Source organism: Perognathus longimembris, chromosome 23 (genome assembly GCF_023159225.1).
Source record: "Perognathus longimembris pacificus isolate PPM17 chromosome 23, ASM2315922v1, whole genome shotgun sequence".
Classification (NCBI taxonomy): Eukaryota; Metazoa; Chordata; class Mammalia; order Rodentia; family Heteromyidae; genus Perognathus; species Perognathus longimembris.
The window spans coordinates 27,268,963-27,285,396 of NC_063183.1; the positions used below are offsets into that span (position 1 = coordinate 27,268,963).

At 39.8% G+C, this 16,434-nt stretch overlaps 1 protein-coding gene across 6 annotated transcripts in view; it reads left to right on the plus strand.

Moving 5' to 3' along the window:
• Gabpb1 (GA binding protein transcription factor subunit beta 1) overlaps positions 1-16,434 on the plus strand; it is a 40,992-nt gene extending 24,558 nt beyond the window's left edge. For 4 of the 6 annotated variants that reach the window (XM_048333142.1, XM_048333140.1, XM_048333139.1 and 1 more), the window contains exons 5-9: positions 211-322; positions 678-791; positions 6,311-6,496; positions 7,464-7,579; positions 14,856-16,434. In XM_048333142.1, coding sequence (XP_048189099.1) covers positions 211-322; positions 678-791; positions 6,311-6,496; positions 7,464-7,579; positions 14,856-15,008 — 681 coding nt within the window. In that variant the 3' untranslated portion in view covers positions 15,009-16,434. Of the gene's footprint in view, positions 1-210; positions 323-677; positions 792-6,310; positions 6,497-7,463; positions 7,599-14,855 lie in introns of all 6 variants that reach the window. The other 2 variants (XM_048333144.1, XM_048333143.1) reach the window with 1 other exon arrangement.

A 16,434-nucleotide genomic window follows, 5' to 3' on the forward strand; every position in this document is an offset into this window, starting at 1 on the left:
ATGAGCTTCTCTGTGCTCAAGGCTTGCATTCTTACTATTTGAGCTACAGCAACACTTCTGAATTCATACCTGTGTACTCCCACTATACTCTGAGTAGTCCATAGACAAGGATACATAGTTCTTAGAGAATGTGCTCTGTGTGTGTACTTCTGCTGCAGTGGGGAACCTGTACCCCATGTTGTGCTAACACTCTGGCGGTCTGTCCTGTAGATTGCTATGCAGAACCAAATCAACACAAACCCAGAGAGTCCCGACACGGTGACCATCCATGCGGCAACACCACAGTTCATCATCGGCCCCGGAGGGGTGGTGAACCTAACAGGTCTGGTATCCTCAGAAAAATCCATCCAAGACCACAGATATTGAGATGTATAGAAGATATAGCTGTTGGCATTTCATGCCTCAGTAGGTATTCAGCCTTTTACAAGAAAGGATTGTGGGAGAGGAGGGTAAGATGATAGCAGGCACTCTGGTTTTCTTTGGTATTGGCCAGACACATTTCTCTGAGATAAAACAATCTAAAGAAAAGCCACATGGCAAAGTGTACTCTAGTGTTACTGTTCAAAAACTAGCCATTCAAGCGTCCCTGAAGTCGTGAATGAGGTAAACTAGAATGTGAGGAATAGCCCTTGGGCTAAGCTCCTTGAAAACTCAAGTCACTTTCCCTTTTCTCCTAGATGAAACGGGGGTGTCTGCCGTTCAGTTCGGAAACTCTTCCACATCAGTATTAGCTACATTAGCTGCCTTAGCAGAAGCATCTGCTCCCTTGTCCAATTCTTCAGAAACTCCAGGTTGGTAAAACAAATCCAGTTGTGTTTATTAAAAGTTTCACATTTCAGCTTGGTGTGGTGCTAGATGGCCGTCAGCACTCAAGTAAGAGGATGGAGAGTTTGAGGCTAGCCTGGGGCTACATAGTGAGACCCTCTTTCAAAAACAAACCCTCAACAAGAAAACAGAAATGCAAATTCTTGGCAAGTATGTCTTCTGTTATGTTTTGGCGATGCTGGCATTTTTACACTCAGTCTTTTTGCTTTGGTATTTTCAAATAGGACCTTGCATTTCTGTCCCTGCATGGCCTAGATCATGGTCCTTTCATTTACACCTCCCTGGTAGCTGGGATCACAGGCATGAGACCCATGCCTAGCTTAGTGGTTAAGATTGGATTCTTGCTAACTTTCCTAGGCTGGCCTTGAACTTTGGTCCTCCTGACCTCCACCTCCTAAGTAGCTGGGATTAGAGCTGTGAGCCACTATGCCTAGTTCCCAAACCAGTCTTTGTTTTAATTATTATGTTAGTAATTTTTTTTAATTAAGAAATTTCAAGAACTCAAATTAGACACCATGTTGCACACCTGTAATCCCAGCACTCAGGAAGCTAAGGCAGGAGGATGGAGAATTTGGTGGGAAATAAGAGGTATATAGTGAATTCCAAGAGAGCACGGGCTACCTCAGTGACATACCATATCAGGAATGAAGGAGTCTCTCAAGAAACATACTTCTTACTGTAGTTCAAGCCATTTCATTGAATCAGGTACTTTTATGTACATTATCTTGCTGTATGTACATTATCTTGCTGTTTAAATATCATAACCTAACTTTTGAGTTAGATCAATGAATATTTAGGATATTACAGTTACTTTTTATCCAGAGGGAAAACATTTTTGGCATCTATTGGTATCAGTTTTAAATCTGCAAGTTTTTAGGGCCTCTCTTACATGTTTCAACGTCTCATCTCACTCTTGGGTTATTGCTAGCACTTCTGAGGGGCCACTGTCTTCTTCTATAATTGGTTTCTTTTTAATTTTTTCTTAAATACTTTGCATTGCACAACTTACAAAGAAAGCTTTGTAGATGAAAGGTAAGAACTCTATTATTTTAATGACATCTATTGCCAATAATACAAAGATGAAAGTTCTTGTGTCGTGCCTTGTGTGTGATCTCAGAAATACCTTCCATATGGTGGTCCCTTAAAAGATTACTACTTGAAGTTAGCATTCGACCACTGAACATTTCTTTTTCATATGGATATTTTTAAGAAATCAAAGCCACAGTTAATATGCTTGAAAGCTCTGGTAGTGGCTAGTGTATATAGTTTTATGTTGTATATTTCTTTTATAATTGCCCTCCTGCAATTTTCTTAAGTGCTTGGTGACAAAACTCAATTACAATTTAAGGCAAATAAGAATAACAAAAGCTCTCAAAACAAAGGTGGTTTGCATTTTGAGTGGTCGGTAGCTTGCATCGTGATACTTGATTACCAAGTAACACCTTCATAGGGTTGAAGCCCATCCTGTTCCCAAAAGGTCTCCATATATATCTTGCTTTAAAATATATATATATATGTACACACACACACACACACACACACACACACACACACACACACACACGCTGCTCAAACCAGGCACTGGTGGCTTATGCCTATAATCCTAGCTACTCAAGAAGCTGAATATCTAAAGATCAAGGTTCAATGCCAGCCCTGCAGGAAAGTCCATAAGACTTATCTCTTAAGACAGAAGTAGAGCTGTGCCTTGAGTGGTAGTCTTTCTTTCTTTTTTTTTTGCTTGTTTTGTTTTTTGACAGTCCTTGGGCTTAAATTCAGGGCCTGAGCACTGTCCTTGCCTTCTTTTTGCTCAAGACTAGCACTCTGCCACTTGAGCCACAGCGCCCCTTCTAGCCGTTTTCTGTATATGTGGTGCTGAGGAATGGAACCCAGGGCTTCATGTACACAAGGCAAGCACTCTTGCCACTAGGCCATATTCCCAGCCCCTTGAGTGGTAGTCCTAAGCAGAAAAAGTTCAACAGTGCCCAGATCCTGAGTTCACGCATCAGGACCGGGACCAAAAATAAATAAGACAGCTATTAAGTTTATGGCATTTATGTCTTTGGCAGCAAGTTAGTGATTGAGAGCAACCATTCTGTCTGGATGATAGCCGGATTTAATTACACTTTTGTAAAGGTGTTGACTTGAACAACACATCAAGAAACATAATCATTGAGAAATACTTATGTCGCTTTTTATGAACTACTTTTTATGAACTAGTTATATCAATTTTTTTTATGTTGACATTTCTCAAACCCACAGAAAAAATTAAGGGGATGAACTTGTGTAGCCTTTCGCCTATATGTACTATGAACACCTTTCTATGCTTTTCTGTGTTCTTACACACACACACACACACACACAGATATCATTTATATCATTTATTTTGCTAAGACAAAAGTTTTGATATCATGACAGCTTACCTATAAGTACTTTTTCATCTATCTCCCAAGAACAAGGCCAGCCTTCTGTGTACCTGTAGTTTTCCTGTATTTCCTAAAATACAGTGTTAGTTCAGCGACGTGGCTGGCAGATGGTCCATATTCAAGTTTCCCACCCTCTTTGTAGGGTCCAAACCATTTGACTTTGGGACCACCCACATCCCTAGTGAGCTCTTCCGCATTTGCGGCTTGAGCAGAGGACCTTCCACACACCAAGCGTGTGCTCCCCCATGGAGCCCTGCACCCCAGCCCCCGTCTGTCTGTAGGAGTTAGATGCAGGTCCAGCCCCTCTGGGTAAGAAGAACATAAGCCGTGTTTTGTAAGCTGCCATTGGGTAACCTCCTGGCCTCACATGAGGAAGCAGAGAACGCCACTATCAGGATGCCAGTGCCACTTGGTGGAAGTAGTGTTCGCTTTATTGCCAGTCCTGAGGCTTGAGCCCAGGGCCTAGGCACTGTCCCTGAGCTTCTTTTGCTCAAGGCTAGCTCTCTACCACTTAAGCCACAACACCACTTCCCGCTTTTCCTGTTTATATGATACTGAGGAATCAAACCCAGGACTTCATGCATGCTAGGCAAGAAGTCTACCACTAAACCACATTCCCAGCCTTTCTGTCCTTTTAAAAATGAGATATTATAGTTTTCTGAAAATTCCATGTGTAGTAATCATTTCTTTTGATGCGGTATGTGCTGGTCCTGGGGCTTGAACTCAGGATCTGGGTGCTGTCCCTAATCTCTTTTGCTCAAGGCTTGTATTCTACCATTTGAGCCACAGCTCCACTTCTGGCTTTTTAGTGGCTAATTGAAGATAAGAGTCTCAAGGACTTCCATGTCCAGGCTGGCTATGAACCTTAATCTTATCTTCCTGAGTAGCTAGAATTAGAGGCACGAGCCACTGTTGCCTGGCTATTTTGATGATTTTAACTGCAGTATAACCCATGTATAAAAAGTTCATAAATCATAAATATACAGTTAGATAAATTATCACAAAATGATCACTCCTGGGCTGAGAATGCAGTTTAGTGGTAGAGTGTTTGCCTAACATGCATGAAGTCCTGGGTTCCATTTCTCAGTACTACATATACAGAAAAAGCCAGAAGGAGCACTGTTGCTCAAGTGGTAGGCTGCTAACCTTGAGAAAAAGCTCAGGAACAGTGCCCAGGCCCTGAGTTCAAGCCCCAGGACTGGCAAAAAAAGAAAGAAAATAAATCACTTCTCTGTAATCATCGCTCAATTTATAAAAGGAGAAACAGTATATGTTCTTGTGTCTATTTTAAATCACTCAGGTGGGTTTGTCAGATTCATCCACGTTTTGCTTTGCTTTTGATTACTGTGTAGTATTCCAACATATGATTGTCCCATGATTTCTTATGGCCAATAAGTATCTGGGTTATTTCTAGTTTGGGTTTTTGTTTGTTTGCTGGTTGTTGTTGTTGTTATTTGCTAATCCTGGGGCTTGAACTCAGGGCCTGAGCACTGTCTTTGGCATCTTTTTGCTCAAGGCTAGCAATCTACCAATTGAGCCACAGCGCCACTTCTGGCCTTTTTTGTTTATGTGGTGCTGAGGAATTGAACTTGGAGCCTCATGCATACTAGGCAAGCACTCTACCACTAAGCCACATTTCTGGCCCTTGGGTTTTGTTGGGTTTTTTTTTTTTTTTTTTTTTTGGTTGTTGTTTTGTCAGTCTTGGGGCTTGCTCTCAGGGCCGGGACCGCTGTCTGTGAGCCTTTTTTTCACATAAGCCTATGACTCTACCACTTTGAGCCACAGGCTACTTCTGATGTCCTGGTTAATTGGAGATGAGAGTCAAATGGATTTTCCTGCCTAGGCTTGAACCATGATCCTCAGATATCAGTCTCGTGAATAGCTAGGATTACAGGCTTGAGCCACTGGAACCTGGCTTATTTCTAGTTTTTTACTTTCTGAGTAAAACTTCTGAGAACATTTCTGTGGAATTCTTGCGGGACTGGTAGCTACTTAGGTATAGGATTGCCTGTAGGAAAGGATTTTTGACAACATTAACTTGTGATTTCTTTGCCCAGGCAAGGCCAGAGCTTCTGCTTCTCACCTCCAGAATCTTCTTTGAACTGCTCATAAATGTTTGGGAATTTTATTTATGTAAATGTTCATATATTAATTGTTCACTACCATGTAGTACCAGATCTATGTTCTGCTTATCAGAGCAACCCTTGTTCAGTCAATCCAAAAGGGATATTATTTATGCTATATGCCAACTCATATATAAATGTGAATAGAATGGGACCATATTCAAAGTTCTCTTTTGAATTGTGGAATTTCATTAGGCCAATAAAACCTTTGTCTTGTCTTTCAGTCATCTTATATTTATACCTTCTACAGCTAAAAGAAATTGCTTACTTACATGCAGTCATGAAAAGGTGTTTGGAACTTCGTGGTTATAAGTTGTGTCTATTCACCTAGATATCTCAATCACCGCAAAGACCTGCCTTAAAAACCATGTAAAAGTTGCCCTGTGGGGGCTTGGAATATGGCCTAGTGGCAAGAGTGCTTGCCTCGTATACATGAGGCCCTGGGTTCGATTCCTCAGCACCACATATACAGAAAATGGCCAGAAGTGGCGCTGTGGCTCAAGTGGCAGAGTGCTAGCCTTGAGCAAAAAAGAAGCCAAGGACAGTGCTCAGGCCCTGAGTTCACGGCCTAGGACTGGCAAAAAAAAAACAAAACATGTAAAAGTTGCCCTGTGGGAGCTGGGAATATGGCCTACTGGCAAGAGTGCTTGCCTCGTATACATGAAACCCTGGGTTCGATTCCCCAGCACCACATATATAGAAAATGGCCAGAAGTGTCGCTGTGGCTCAAGTGGCAGAGTGCTAGCCTTGAGCAAAAAGAAGCCAGGGACAGTGCTCAGGCCCCAAGTTCAAGCCCCAGGACTGGCAAAAGAAAAGAAAGTTGTCCTGTGCTGGAAAGAAGCAGAGAAAGCAAAAGTAGCAGATGAAGCAAGAATAAAATTCTAGTCACGCTACTTGATGTCTTCACTGATTTTTACCTTTTTTTTTCTTTTCTTCCAGTTGTGGCCACAGAGGAAGTGGTCACTGCAGAATCTGTAGATGGAGCAATTCAGCAAGTGGTTAGCTCAGGGGGCCAGCAAGTCATCACAATAGTCACCGACGGAATTCAGCTGGGAAATCTGCACTCTATCCCCACCAGTGGGATAGGGCAGCCCATCATTGTGACCATGCCTGATGGGCAGCAAGGTTGGTGGTAGACCTTTCCAGAAAGTTTTCTGTCTGTGTGTTCAGTTTATTCTCAGTTCTCAAAAAACTGCCACATGAATATGTGCAGTATGCAGACAGTTCAATGAAACATATAGAACTTCTCCGTTCTTTCTGAGTTAATTTGTAAGTGTAATATGAATAAAGAGAAATAAAACACTTCATACTCCATATTTTTCATGCCTTAAATTACATGGCACTTATTGACATTAGTTTTACTATTGCTTTCATTTCTGTTTACAATAAACTGACAGCTTTTAAAATAATATTTTGTCAACAACAAAAAAAAGGCACCAGACAATCCATTTTTCCCAGCTGACTATTTAACATGGTACTAGGCTGCTGTATGAGAACAGCCCCACCTTATGGTCACATTTACGGAGAGAGCTACAAAACCACTGGAACAAGACCACTAGTCCAGTAATGTGTTTACAAAAGGCTTTTTCTACTGATCTGTCCACATGAAGGGATGTTATGCAGGAATAGAAAAACTCTCTATGAATATAGGAAATGAAAAAAGCCAGTGAAGAAGAAGGTAACACATATATTTGAATGTATATGTATATTCACATTTGTTTTCACACAAACTAATATAAGCATAGTATGTAAGAAATTCATATAAGCTATTATTTTTGTTAGCCTGGGCAGACATGAGACACCTCCCCCCTCCCCGCCAAGTAGGCCGGTCAAATACAGTTTTCCCTTTTGATCCATATAAATGGATGTATTATTATACATAAAACTAAAAAAAACAAAGCAAAACTTCAGCAAGTAGATTTCAGTAGACCAGAAAATGAAGAAGAAAAAAATGGACATCATCATAAAAAGTTGGTGTTTTAAAATTGCTTTTGGACTATTCTTAGATGAGTAGCATTGCCAATGTCAAGGTGTGTCTATCTGTACTAAGCCTGCCTGAGAATAAATTAATGGGTACACCTTTTTATTTTAGTACTGACAGTACCAGCCACTGATATCGCTGAAGAAACAGTCATAAGTGAAGAGCCACCGGCTAAGAGACAGTGTATCGAAATAATTGAAAACCGGGTGGAGTCCGCAGAAATAGAAGTAAGGAGTCTTTTACCCGGTGTGTTTTGCCGCAGTCATCCAAAATAAATTCCATTTATTTTTCTTTATTATTTTTGTCATTTATATTTATTACTGACAGTGTTTTCATATGCAGAATGAAAGTGCATAGTATTATCATTTTGTTTAAATTTTTTTTGCCTTCTACATATAGCAAGCCCTCAATAAATAAATATTGAATGAATGAATGCATGAGTGAAGAATTTGTTTGTAACAGTCTGTCATCCTAGTAACACTGAATGTCTTTGGTTCTTTTATTCCATCCTTGATTTTCTGTTAAACTTTCTATACATACCATTTTCACAAATCACTGAAGGGAAATACTACTCTATATATGATTTTTCCTTTCAAAAATGCAATGCAAATACCTAATTGAGCTGAGGGTCTTCTTAAAGAAGACTGATGCTTTTCAGACTGCTCAGGTTTTTTTGTTTGTTTGTTTGTTTTTATTTTGGCCAGTCCTAGGGCTTGTACTCAGGGCCTGAACACTGTCCCTGGCTCCCTTTTGCTCAAGGCTAGCACTCTGCCACTTGAGTCACAGCGCCACTTCTGGCCATTTTCTATATATGTGGTGCTGGGGAATTTAACCCAGGGCCTCATGTATACGAGGCAAGTGCTCTTGCCACTAGGCCATATCCCCAACCCCCAGACTGCTCAGGTTTTTTTAAAAGCAAAAGGTAATTACTTAATCCTTTAAAACTTAACTTATACTGCTGATAGGATTCAACTTCTATCCTTTCTCTCAAACTAGCTTGTATTATAACATCATAGTTACTTCACAGGTTATCTCTTCTTTTTAAAAATCATATGACTATAATTTTATATTTCCTGAGTTTGTAATTTTTTATATCAAGGGAAAATAGTCACTGCTGAGTAACTTTGAAAGAGCAAGTGCTGTGTCAGCATTGAACCCGAAACCAAGTAAGCTGGGTTTTGATATCACATCTTGACCTGTGCACTGTGAGGCCAGTTACCTTACCTTTCTGAGTCTCACTTTTGGGTTTCTCCCAAATTGAAATAATTTAGAATGGTATGTTCAAGTCAAGGTTTATGAGAATTCTACATACTCGTTATCCGTATGACCATAGTATCTGATATATGTGTAATAAAGTTGATGAATATTTATGAAGGCTCTGTTTACCATAGAAATTTTTTGAAGTCACTAAGCATTACAAAAGACAATTAGAGTATACCTTTCTCATTTACTTAAATTTGGATTAGCACATCTTTGGTCCTAATCACAAATAATAACACTGTTTGAGTTGAGAATCTATTCGGCTAGTGAAGGCCAAACATGCCTGTCAGCCCAGCCCTTGGGGGAGGTTACAGCAGGAGGATGGCTAGTTCAAGGCCAGCCTGAGCTACATGGAAGCACCCTGCCTAAAAGCACAAAAACAAGATCTGATTAATCGTTTAACCACAGTGCTAAAATTACAACTTTAGTTACTGAGTGTGCGTTTTTAAATTTACTAAACTTAAAGTGATGTATATTATTATAGTTTTTGTTTACAAACTATTTCATGAACAGTGTTACTATACTTAGGTAATACTCCTCATTTGTCAAATGATCTTTTTCAGGCATATAGGGTGAAAAATTGCTTGACTACATAATAAAGTGTTTTAAAATTCCTGAATGTTTATTAAATGCAAGCTTATTCAGTTGAGCAGTTATGCATTTTAAACAATGAGTGTGTAGCCTGTGCTTTTACGACTAAGAACCAGTGAAAATCGCTGTTTCCTCCCGAGTTCTGCCTGATTCCTCTCTTCGAGCAGAGACTAAGAATAGTTACAAATAAGGAGGGAAGAACTGAGACATAGAATTGAGTAGGACCACGGGGGAGGAAGTGTAGGAGATGGCCTTTAGCTTGGGATAAAGAGCAGTGGGTTTTGTTGGTGTGACTGGGTTTTCAGTAGACTTCCTGGTCATGGAAATCTTGATTTCTATGACTGGAAATGCTCAAGTCAAAGTCACATGACCTTTTAGGGCTATTGCACAGACTTTGACACAGTGAGTGTAGTTGGTAGAGGCGAAGAGATGAAGAGATGACCTCCAATGTGTACATCAAACCAGGTAATCATTTTCCTATACATGAACTCATGCTTTTGAATGTGTATTCATAGATGACCCAATAGCTACCTTTGGGGCCCACTTGTATATTGCTGTAAAGCAGCCATCTGCAGCTAGGACAGTTCTGACCCTAAGGCCATTGGGCTGTGTGTGGAGGTATTTTCAGTTGTCATGGCTAGTCATGTCCCACTGGCCTTGGGTGGGAAGAGGCTGGGTGGCATCCTGCAATGCCCAAGAGTAGTGGGAAACTCTATCAAGAAATTTAAAAATTAACCCATGAGGTAAAATGTAGCACGTGACTTTTCTCTCTGTGTCCCTGGTCCACAGCCCCAGAGTGACTGACTGCCAGTGAGGAGATGCTATGTGTTTATTTATATTTACAGAGTTTTCCAACTAACATTTGGAAACGTTTTTGCCATGATCTCTGGAAAAATTAAAACTGAAGATAATTCGTTACAAATTTCAGCAGCAGCATTGTGACAGTACAGGAAATCAAGTGGGTTTGGAGGGGAAGATCTGAGTAAGACTAAGCTGCAATAATGCCTCACATTTTGATAGTACTGTATGGAAAGTATTTTTTGGAGGAAGTATGTTATTCATAGATGTCTTCCATAAGTATGAAGCATTGGCTTGTTCCAAATTGAACTTAATCTTTGTGCCTGTGTGAGGGAGAAGTGTAATGAATGAGTACATGATAAGACACAGAATTTCCTATTATGTATTTACGTGAACTTATGAAAGACATTTTCTTAATCATGGAGGTAGAGAAGAACATGTTAATGGAATTATTTATTTATTTATTTTTTGGCCAGTCCTGGGCCTTGGACTCAGGGCCTGAGCACTGTCCCTGGCTTCTTTTTGCTCAAGGCTAGCACTCTACCTCTTGAGCCACAGCGCCACTTCTGGCCATTTTCTATATATGTGGTGCTGAGGAATCGAACCCAGGGCTTCATGTATAGGAGGCAAGTACTAGGCCATATTCCCAGCCCCTGTAAGTGGATTTTATTGATTTTTGAGATTTGCCTTTGTTTTTTGGAAGTAGACTTTTGTGTTTATGTGTGTGAGGTGCTAAGGATCAAACACAGGGCCCCATGCATCCAGGCAAGCCCTCTGCTACTAGACTTCCCTCCCCCAGCCACGTTTGTTTGTTTGTTTGTTTGTTTGTTTTGCCAGTCCTGGGCCTTGGACTCAGGGCCTGAGCACTGTCCCTGGCTTCTTTTTTGCTCAAGGCTAGCACTCTGCCACTTGAGTTACAGCGCCACTTCTGGCCATTTTCTGTATATGTGGTGCTGGGGAATTGAACCCAGGGCTTCATGTATACGAGGCAAGCACTTTTGCCACTAGGCCATATCCCCAGCCCTGTTTATTTATTTTCAATAAAATATTTGTGTTCTTTAACCAAGAATGCATTGAGATCTTTAGTGTTCTTTTAAAAATTGACTTCTAGGCCGGGCGAAGAGGTGCATACCTGTAACACCAGCACTTGGGAAGTTGAAACAGGAAGACTCATGATTTCCAGGCCAACCTGGGCTACATAGCAAGACCCTGTCTCAAAAGCCCAAATAAATAAATAAATCTCTGTAAACTTTACACATGTTTTATTTGGCACCTTTTTAATCTCTTTTATTAATCTGTTTTCTTCTTGATCTACCCGAGGTTCAACGTTTATATAATCCTATTTCTTTCTTAAGTAACAGTTTTTGTATAGAAAGCCAGATAGAAATCATCTGACTTTACAAGCCAGAAAGCAGCCTTGGACAGTTTGGAAGGGACTAGGCTGGGCTGTATTTCAAGAAGACTTAATTTGTAAAAATAAGATGTATCCTATTTGGCCCAGAGTGGTTGGAAAATTGGGGCTGGGAGCCTAGCTCCCATGTCACTAAGTAGGGACTCTGCCTAGCAAAGCAAAGGGCTCTGGGTTTCAGCCCCTGTACCACAAAAAAAAAAAGAAAGAAAATTGAAGTTTATACACAAGGAAACAGATTGCAAATCAGCTTACTTTTTAGAAAACAAAGCAAAGCAAATTCTTTAAAATACATTTAGAGCTGGGTGTGTAGCTCTCACCTTTGTAATCCTAGCTACTTAGGAGACTGACATCTGAGGATTTTGGTTTGAAGCCTGCCCAGCTAGCCAAATCTGAGATTTTTATCTCCAACTAACTAGCAAAATGAGCTGGAAGTAGAGAAATAGTATAAAGTCCTGGAGTGCCAGCTTTGAGCAAGAGTCAGGTGAGAGCTTGAGCCTCTCCATTCTAGCCCCAATACTGACACACCAATTTGCATACACACACACACACACACACACACACACACACACACACACAAAGAATATGAGGGTGGAATCAAATCAGATTTTATACTTTTTTGATTGTATGATCCTTATTAAGCTATTCACCATTCAAACTTCCCCATCAATTAAAAAAAAAATAGAAAAAGTAGTGCTTATAATACAAGATTGTTGTAAGGATTAAATGAGAATACCCTTGCAGGTTTAGTGCAACGGAGGGCCTAGAGTAGATGCTCATTAAATGTAGATGATACATCACTATAATAGCTCGTGTAAAATACAGATTTGAATATCTTAAAATGATGAGCTTGTCACAGATCAGTTCTCACTGAAGCACCCTTTAAAACAACCAAATTAAGACTGGGGATTTACCTCAATGGAAGAGCGCTTGCCTGGCAAGTGCAAGGTCCTGAGTTTGATCCTCAACTCTGCCAAAAAAAAATAAAGCTAAACCAGCCAAATTGCTGTTCCATTAAGGAATTGTCTTGCATGTAAATGTATACTCAGTAAACATTCAGCAAGCCAAAAGAAGCAAAGGCTCTCTGAGTAAAATAAGTAATGTTTTCTACTTTTCAGGGATTTTTGCTTTGAAAAGAGATGACAGAAAGATCTCTTCCTTACACCTGAATTACTGAGATACAAATAAAAATTGAAAACACTTAAAATGGTTGTGTTCTTCAGTCACATTTTTAGTATGTACTAAAAAGGGTAGTCCAATGGTTTTTCTTCTTGAACTCTGGGCCTGGGTGCTCAAGGCTAGTGCTCTACCCCTTGAGCCATAGCACTACCAGCTTTTCTTTTCTTTTTTTTTTTTTCTAATGTGGTACTGAGGAAACCCAGTTCTCGTGCATGCTAGGCAAACACTCTACCCAGCCCACCAAGGATCTTTGTCACTCAGATTTTCTAGATAAAGCAAAAAATGTGCTGTGTGTGCATCTTTTATTGGCCTAGTAGGCAGAAATGACTATTATTCCCTTTATATTACAGTATGGTCTATATAATATACATATATATATATAGAGAGAGAGAGATGAAAGTTGTAGAGTTTGGCTTACTAGGCTTAGATTTTTTTTTTTTTTTTTTTGGCTTTAGGATTTTTCACATACTATCTTAAAAACTTTTTTTTGCCCAGGGCTGTTAGGAGCCATAATCTTAGGAATTCCTCCCAGCAGCAGAGATTATAGGTGTGTACCTACTTTGCTTGTTTGCTGTGATGGGATCTCACTAACTTTTTGCTCCATGGCTTTAAACCCTGATGCCAGGTAGCTGGAATTACAGGCATGTACCTCGTTGTATAACCCTACACAAGTAAACTTTTAGAAAACTTGCAAGGCTCAGAGCACTCCAGCTGGAGACAAGATCTAGCTGGCAGGGAAATGGCCTGGCCCTTCAGTCTTCCCTCCTTACTCAGTGCTATGCACTAAGTCCTGCTTAGTCCTGCATTCAGGTACTGGTGACTAGTGATACTTGCTTACCTGAAGCTTGTCATCTTTCTTCAAGTCACCTTTCTTGGAATTACTGTAAGAAGGATGTGAGTGGAGGGGCAGGGATGTTCCAGAGGCTTCTGGGTAGGGGTAGGCATGGCTTAAATTGGGAGATAAGCAGCAGTCCTTTGTCTTGTAACCTGGGGCTTGAACTCAAGGTCTAGGCTTTATCTCTAAGCTTTTTGTTTGCTCCAGGCAGTACTTAAGCTACAGCTTCACTTCTTCTAGCTAGGATTACAGGCCTGAGCCACCCACCCCTCACTTTAGAGTGTATAGTTTATTGATTTGTTGGTACTGGTATTTTAGGCCACTACTCTTAATGTTACATGTGAGGTAGCTGGCTTACCTTTGTAGAGGAAGATTGTTTTAAAATGAATAATAGGAGCTAGGCACTCTTTGGCTCATACCTGTAATCCTAGCTACTCAGAAGGCTGAGATCTGAGGCTCACAGTTCAAAGCCAGTCTAGGCAGCAAAGTCTGAGAGACTCTTACCTCCAATTAATCACAGAAAAAGCTGGAAGTAGCACTGTGGCTCAAGTGGTTGAGTGCCAGCCTTGAACAAAAGGAGGCCAGGGACAGCACCCAGGCCCAGAGTTCAAGCCCTAGGACTGGCCAGAAAAATACAAAAAAAGTTAATAGGGTTGTGCACTGTGGCACATGACTGCAATCCTAGCTATTCCAGAGGCAAAGATAGGACGATCTGGTGCCAGGTCAGCTTAGGCAAGTCCTTGAGTCCTATTAACTGGCAGATGTCAAAACAAAAACTGGAAGTGAAGATAAGGCTTAAGTGATAGAACTCTCGCCTTGAGGGGTAGGGGAGGAAGCTCAGGGACTGGGTCCAGGCCGTGAGTTTAAGCCCCAGTACTGGCAAATGAAAATAAAACAAGTAATAGCAGAGGCTCAGGAGTCCAATTCCTCACAGTGCAATCTTGGGAAAGCTACCTTATCTGAGTGCCATTTTTCTCATCTGTAACATGGGCATCATATTTAAGAGGCATGTTATTTATAGAAGATACTCTGCTTTATCCTTTAGTAGGTGCTCAATAAATGCCATTTTTAATTGGAACCTTTAGATAAAAGCATCTCTTATAGAGATATAGAAGTTCAGTTGTATCTTTTCAAACTCTTCTCTAGTTTTTATAGTATATCTATAAGTAAAGGTCCTCAATGTATGTGTCTTCTGTTACTCTTATTTCTAATTATGAAATAACCCCCTTGAGAATAGAAAGCAATCGATGTCTCCTAATGTGAAGACCAAATGGCAGGCGTAATTACTGGTCAGAAAGGTGAGATGTCTAGGAAATATCAGTGGATGGCTACTGCAGATTGTTTCATTTATTTGAAGGGCACGTGCTTGTATTGTATGTATTAGTGTATTTGTGCAAAAAGTGAAGGAAAACTTTTTTTCTTTTTTAACTAGGAGAGAGAAGCTCTTCAGAAACAGCTGGACGAAGCCAATCGAGAAGCACAGAAGTATCGGCAGCAGCTTCTTAAAAAAGAGCAGGAAGCAGAGGCCTACAGACAGAAACTAGAAGCTATGACCCGTCTTCAGACAAATAAAGAAGCTGTCTAGTTGAAATGAACACATAGTTCAATTTTAATTTTTGGTCAAGAAAGAATGCAATCCGGAACTGCGCCCTCTGAGGGTAGAGTCATGGAAACCCTGCAGAACAGAGACTACAGATTATTGATAATTGGACTTAAGCCATGAGCTCTGAATTCTTGTAACATAAAACTTGACTCGAGAACTTGTGAAATGTATTTAAAACTGAATTCTGTAAATAGTTTTTGTTGGTTTTTTTTTTACAGTTTCAAATAAGTTGATAAAGATTGTTTAAGAGATCCAAAACCCACAATAAGTCACTGTTATTGTGAATTCTTTTTGAATTTAGTACAAAAAAAACCTTAATTTCTCAGAAGCAGAACAGTTTTAAGGGTGATCGTTGTTGATTAGACCAAATGTTATATAATTATGGTGGACCGATGCTGATAATACTCTTGTAGGTTTAATCTTCTCGATGAAGAGAAAACGTCTCCCAGGAAATCTCCGCACAGCTTTAAGTTGTCTCAGATTCTCTGAAAACATTTTTTTTTCTTTTAGAAAGCAAGAATTTTTTATATCTGTTCAATTTCATCTATGCCCAAGTAGATTGACATGTAATATGAAGCAAATATTTTAAAGCTTTTTTTTCTGTTTGTACATATTCTGCACGTTTTATAATTTCGAATGCATCACATGCATAAGTATTTTTTTCCCATAAAGATGATGCAAATTTCCAGGAAAGAAAAATACCCTTTTAGTCTATAGGTCATTGAAAGTTAAGTAAGCTGGTTTTATTGGAATGACAATGTTCTTCAGAAGGAGCGGCTTACCACATAAACTTGAATTTGCAAATTGCAAAAAAAAAAAGAAAACTATATGTTTGTTTTTTTTTTAATTTCATTGTGGGGACGTGAACCTGTATTCTGTGCCTTTCATCATGGTTTCCACATGAAAGCACTTTAAGGCACTGGATTTTAAAATAATGCTTTTGCAAAACTCAATGCATATGGATTTCTGAAATATGTTTCATGGACATATCTTCCTCCCTGGCCCTCCCCCCAGGAAATTATTCTTATGGAAAAAAAATTTTGGTTTTGTATGCAGAACAAAACCCTTTTTGTACCACAGTTGGTGTTAGAAATAAATCTCCCATAAATCTCCCTTTTTCCCTGTCACAGCTCAGTGTGGGACTTGATCTCAGAAAGTTCTAGACTTCCACAGTATATGGACCTTATGCAGATTGACTGTTCATTCTTTTTTGTTTTGTTTTGTAAAACATACCTTCAAGCTCCTCCCCTTTTTTCTTGCTTTATTTTTCAATGTGTTAATTGCTTTATGAAAAATGTTTAACCCTAAAACCCCTCTAGATTACCTATGCTGTATAAAGAAGCAATTGCCCTTAAAACTGTACTCTGGCCTACTTTTCTATTTTACAATTAAATATCTTTTCCACATA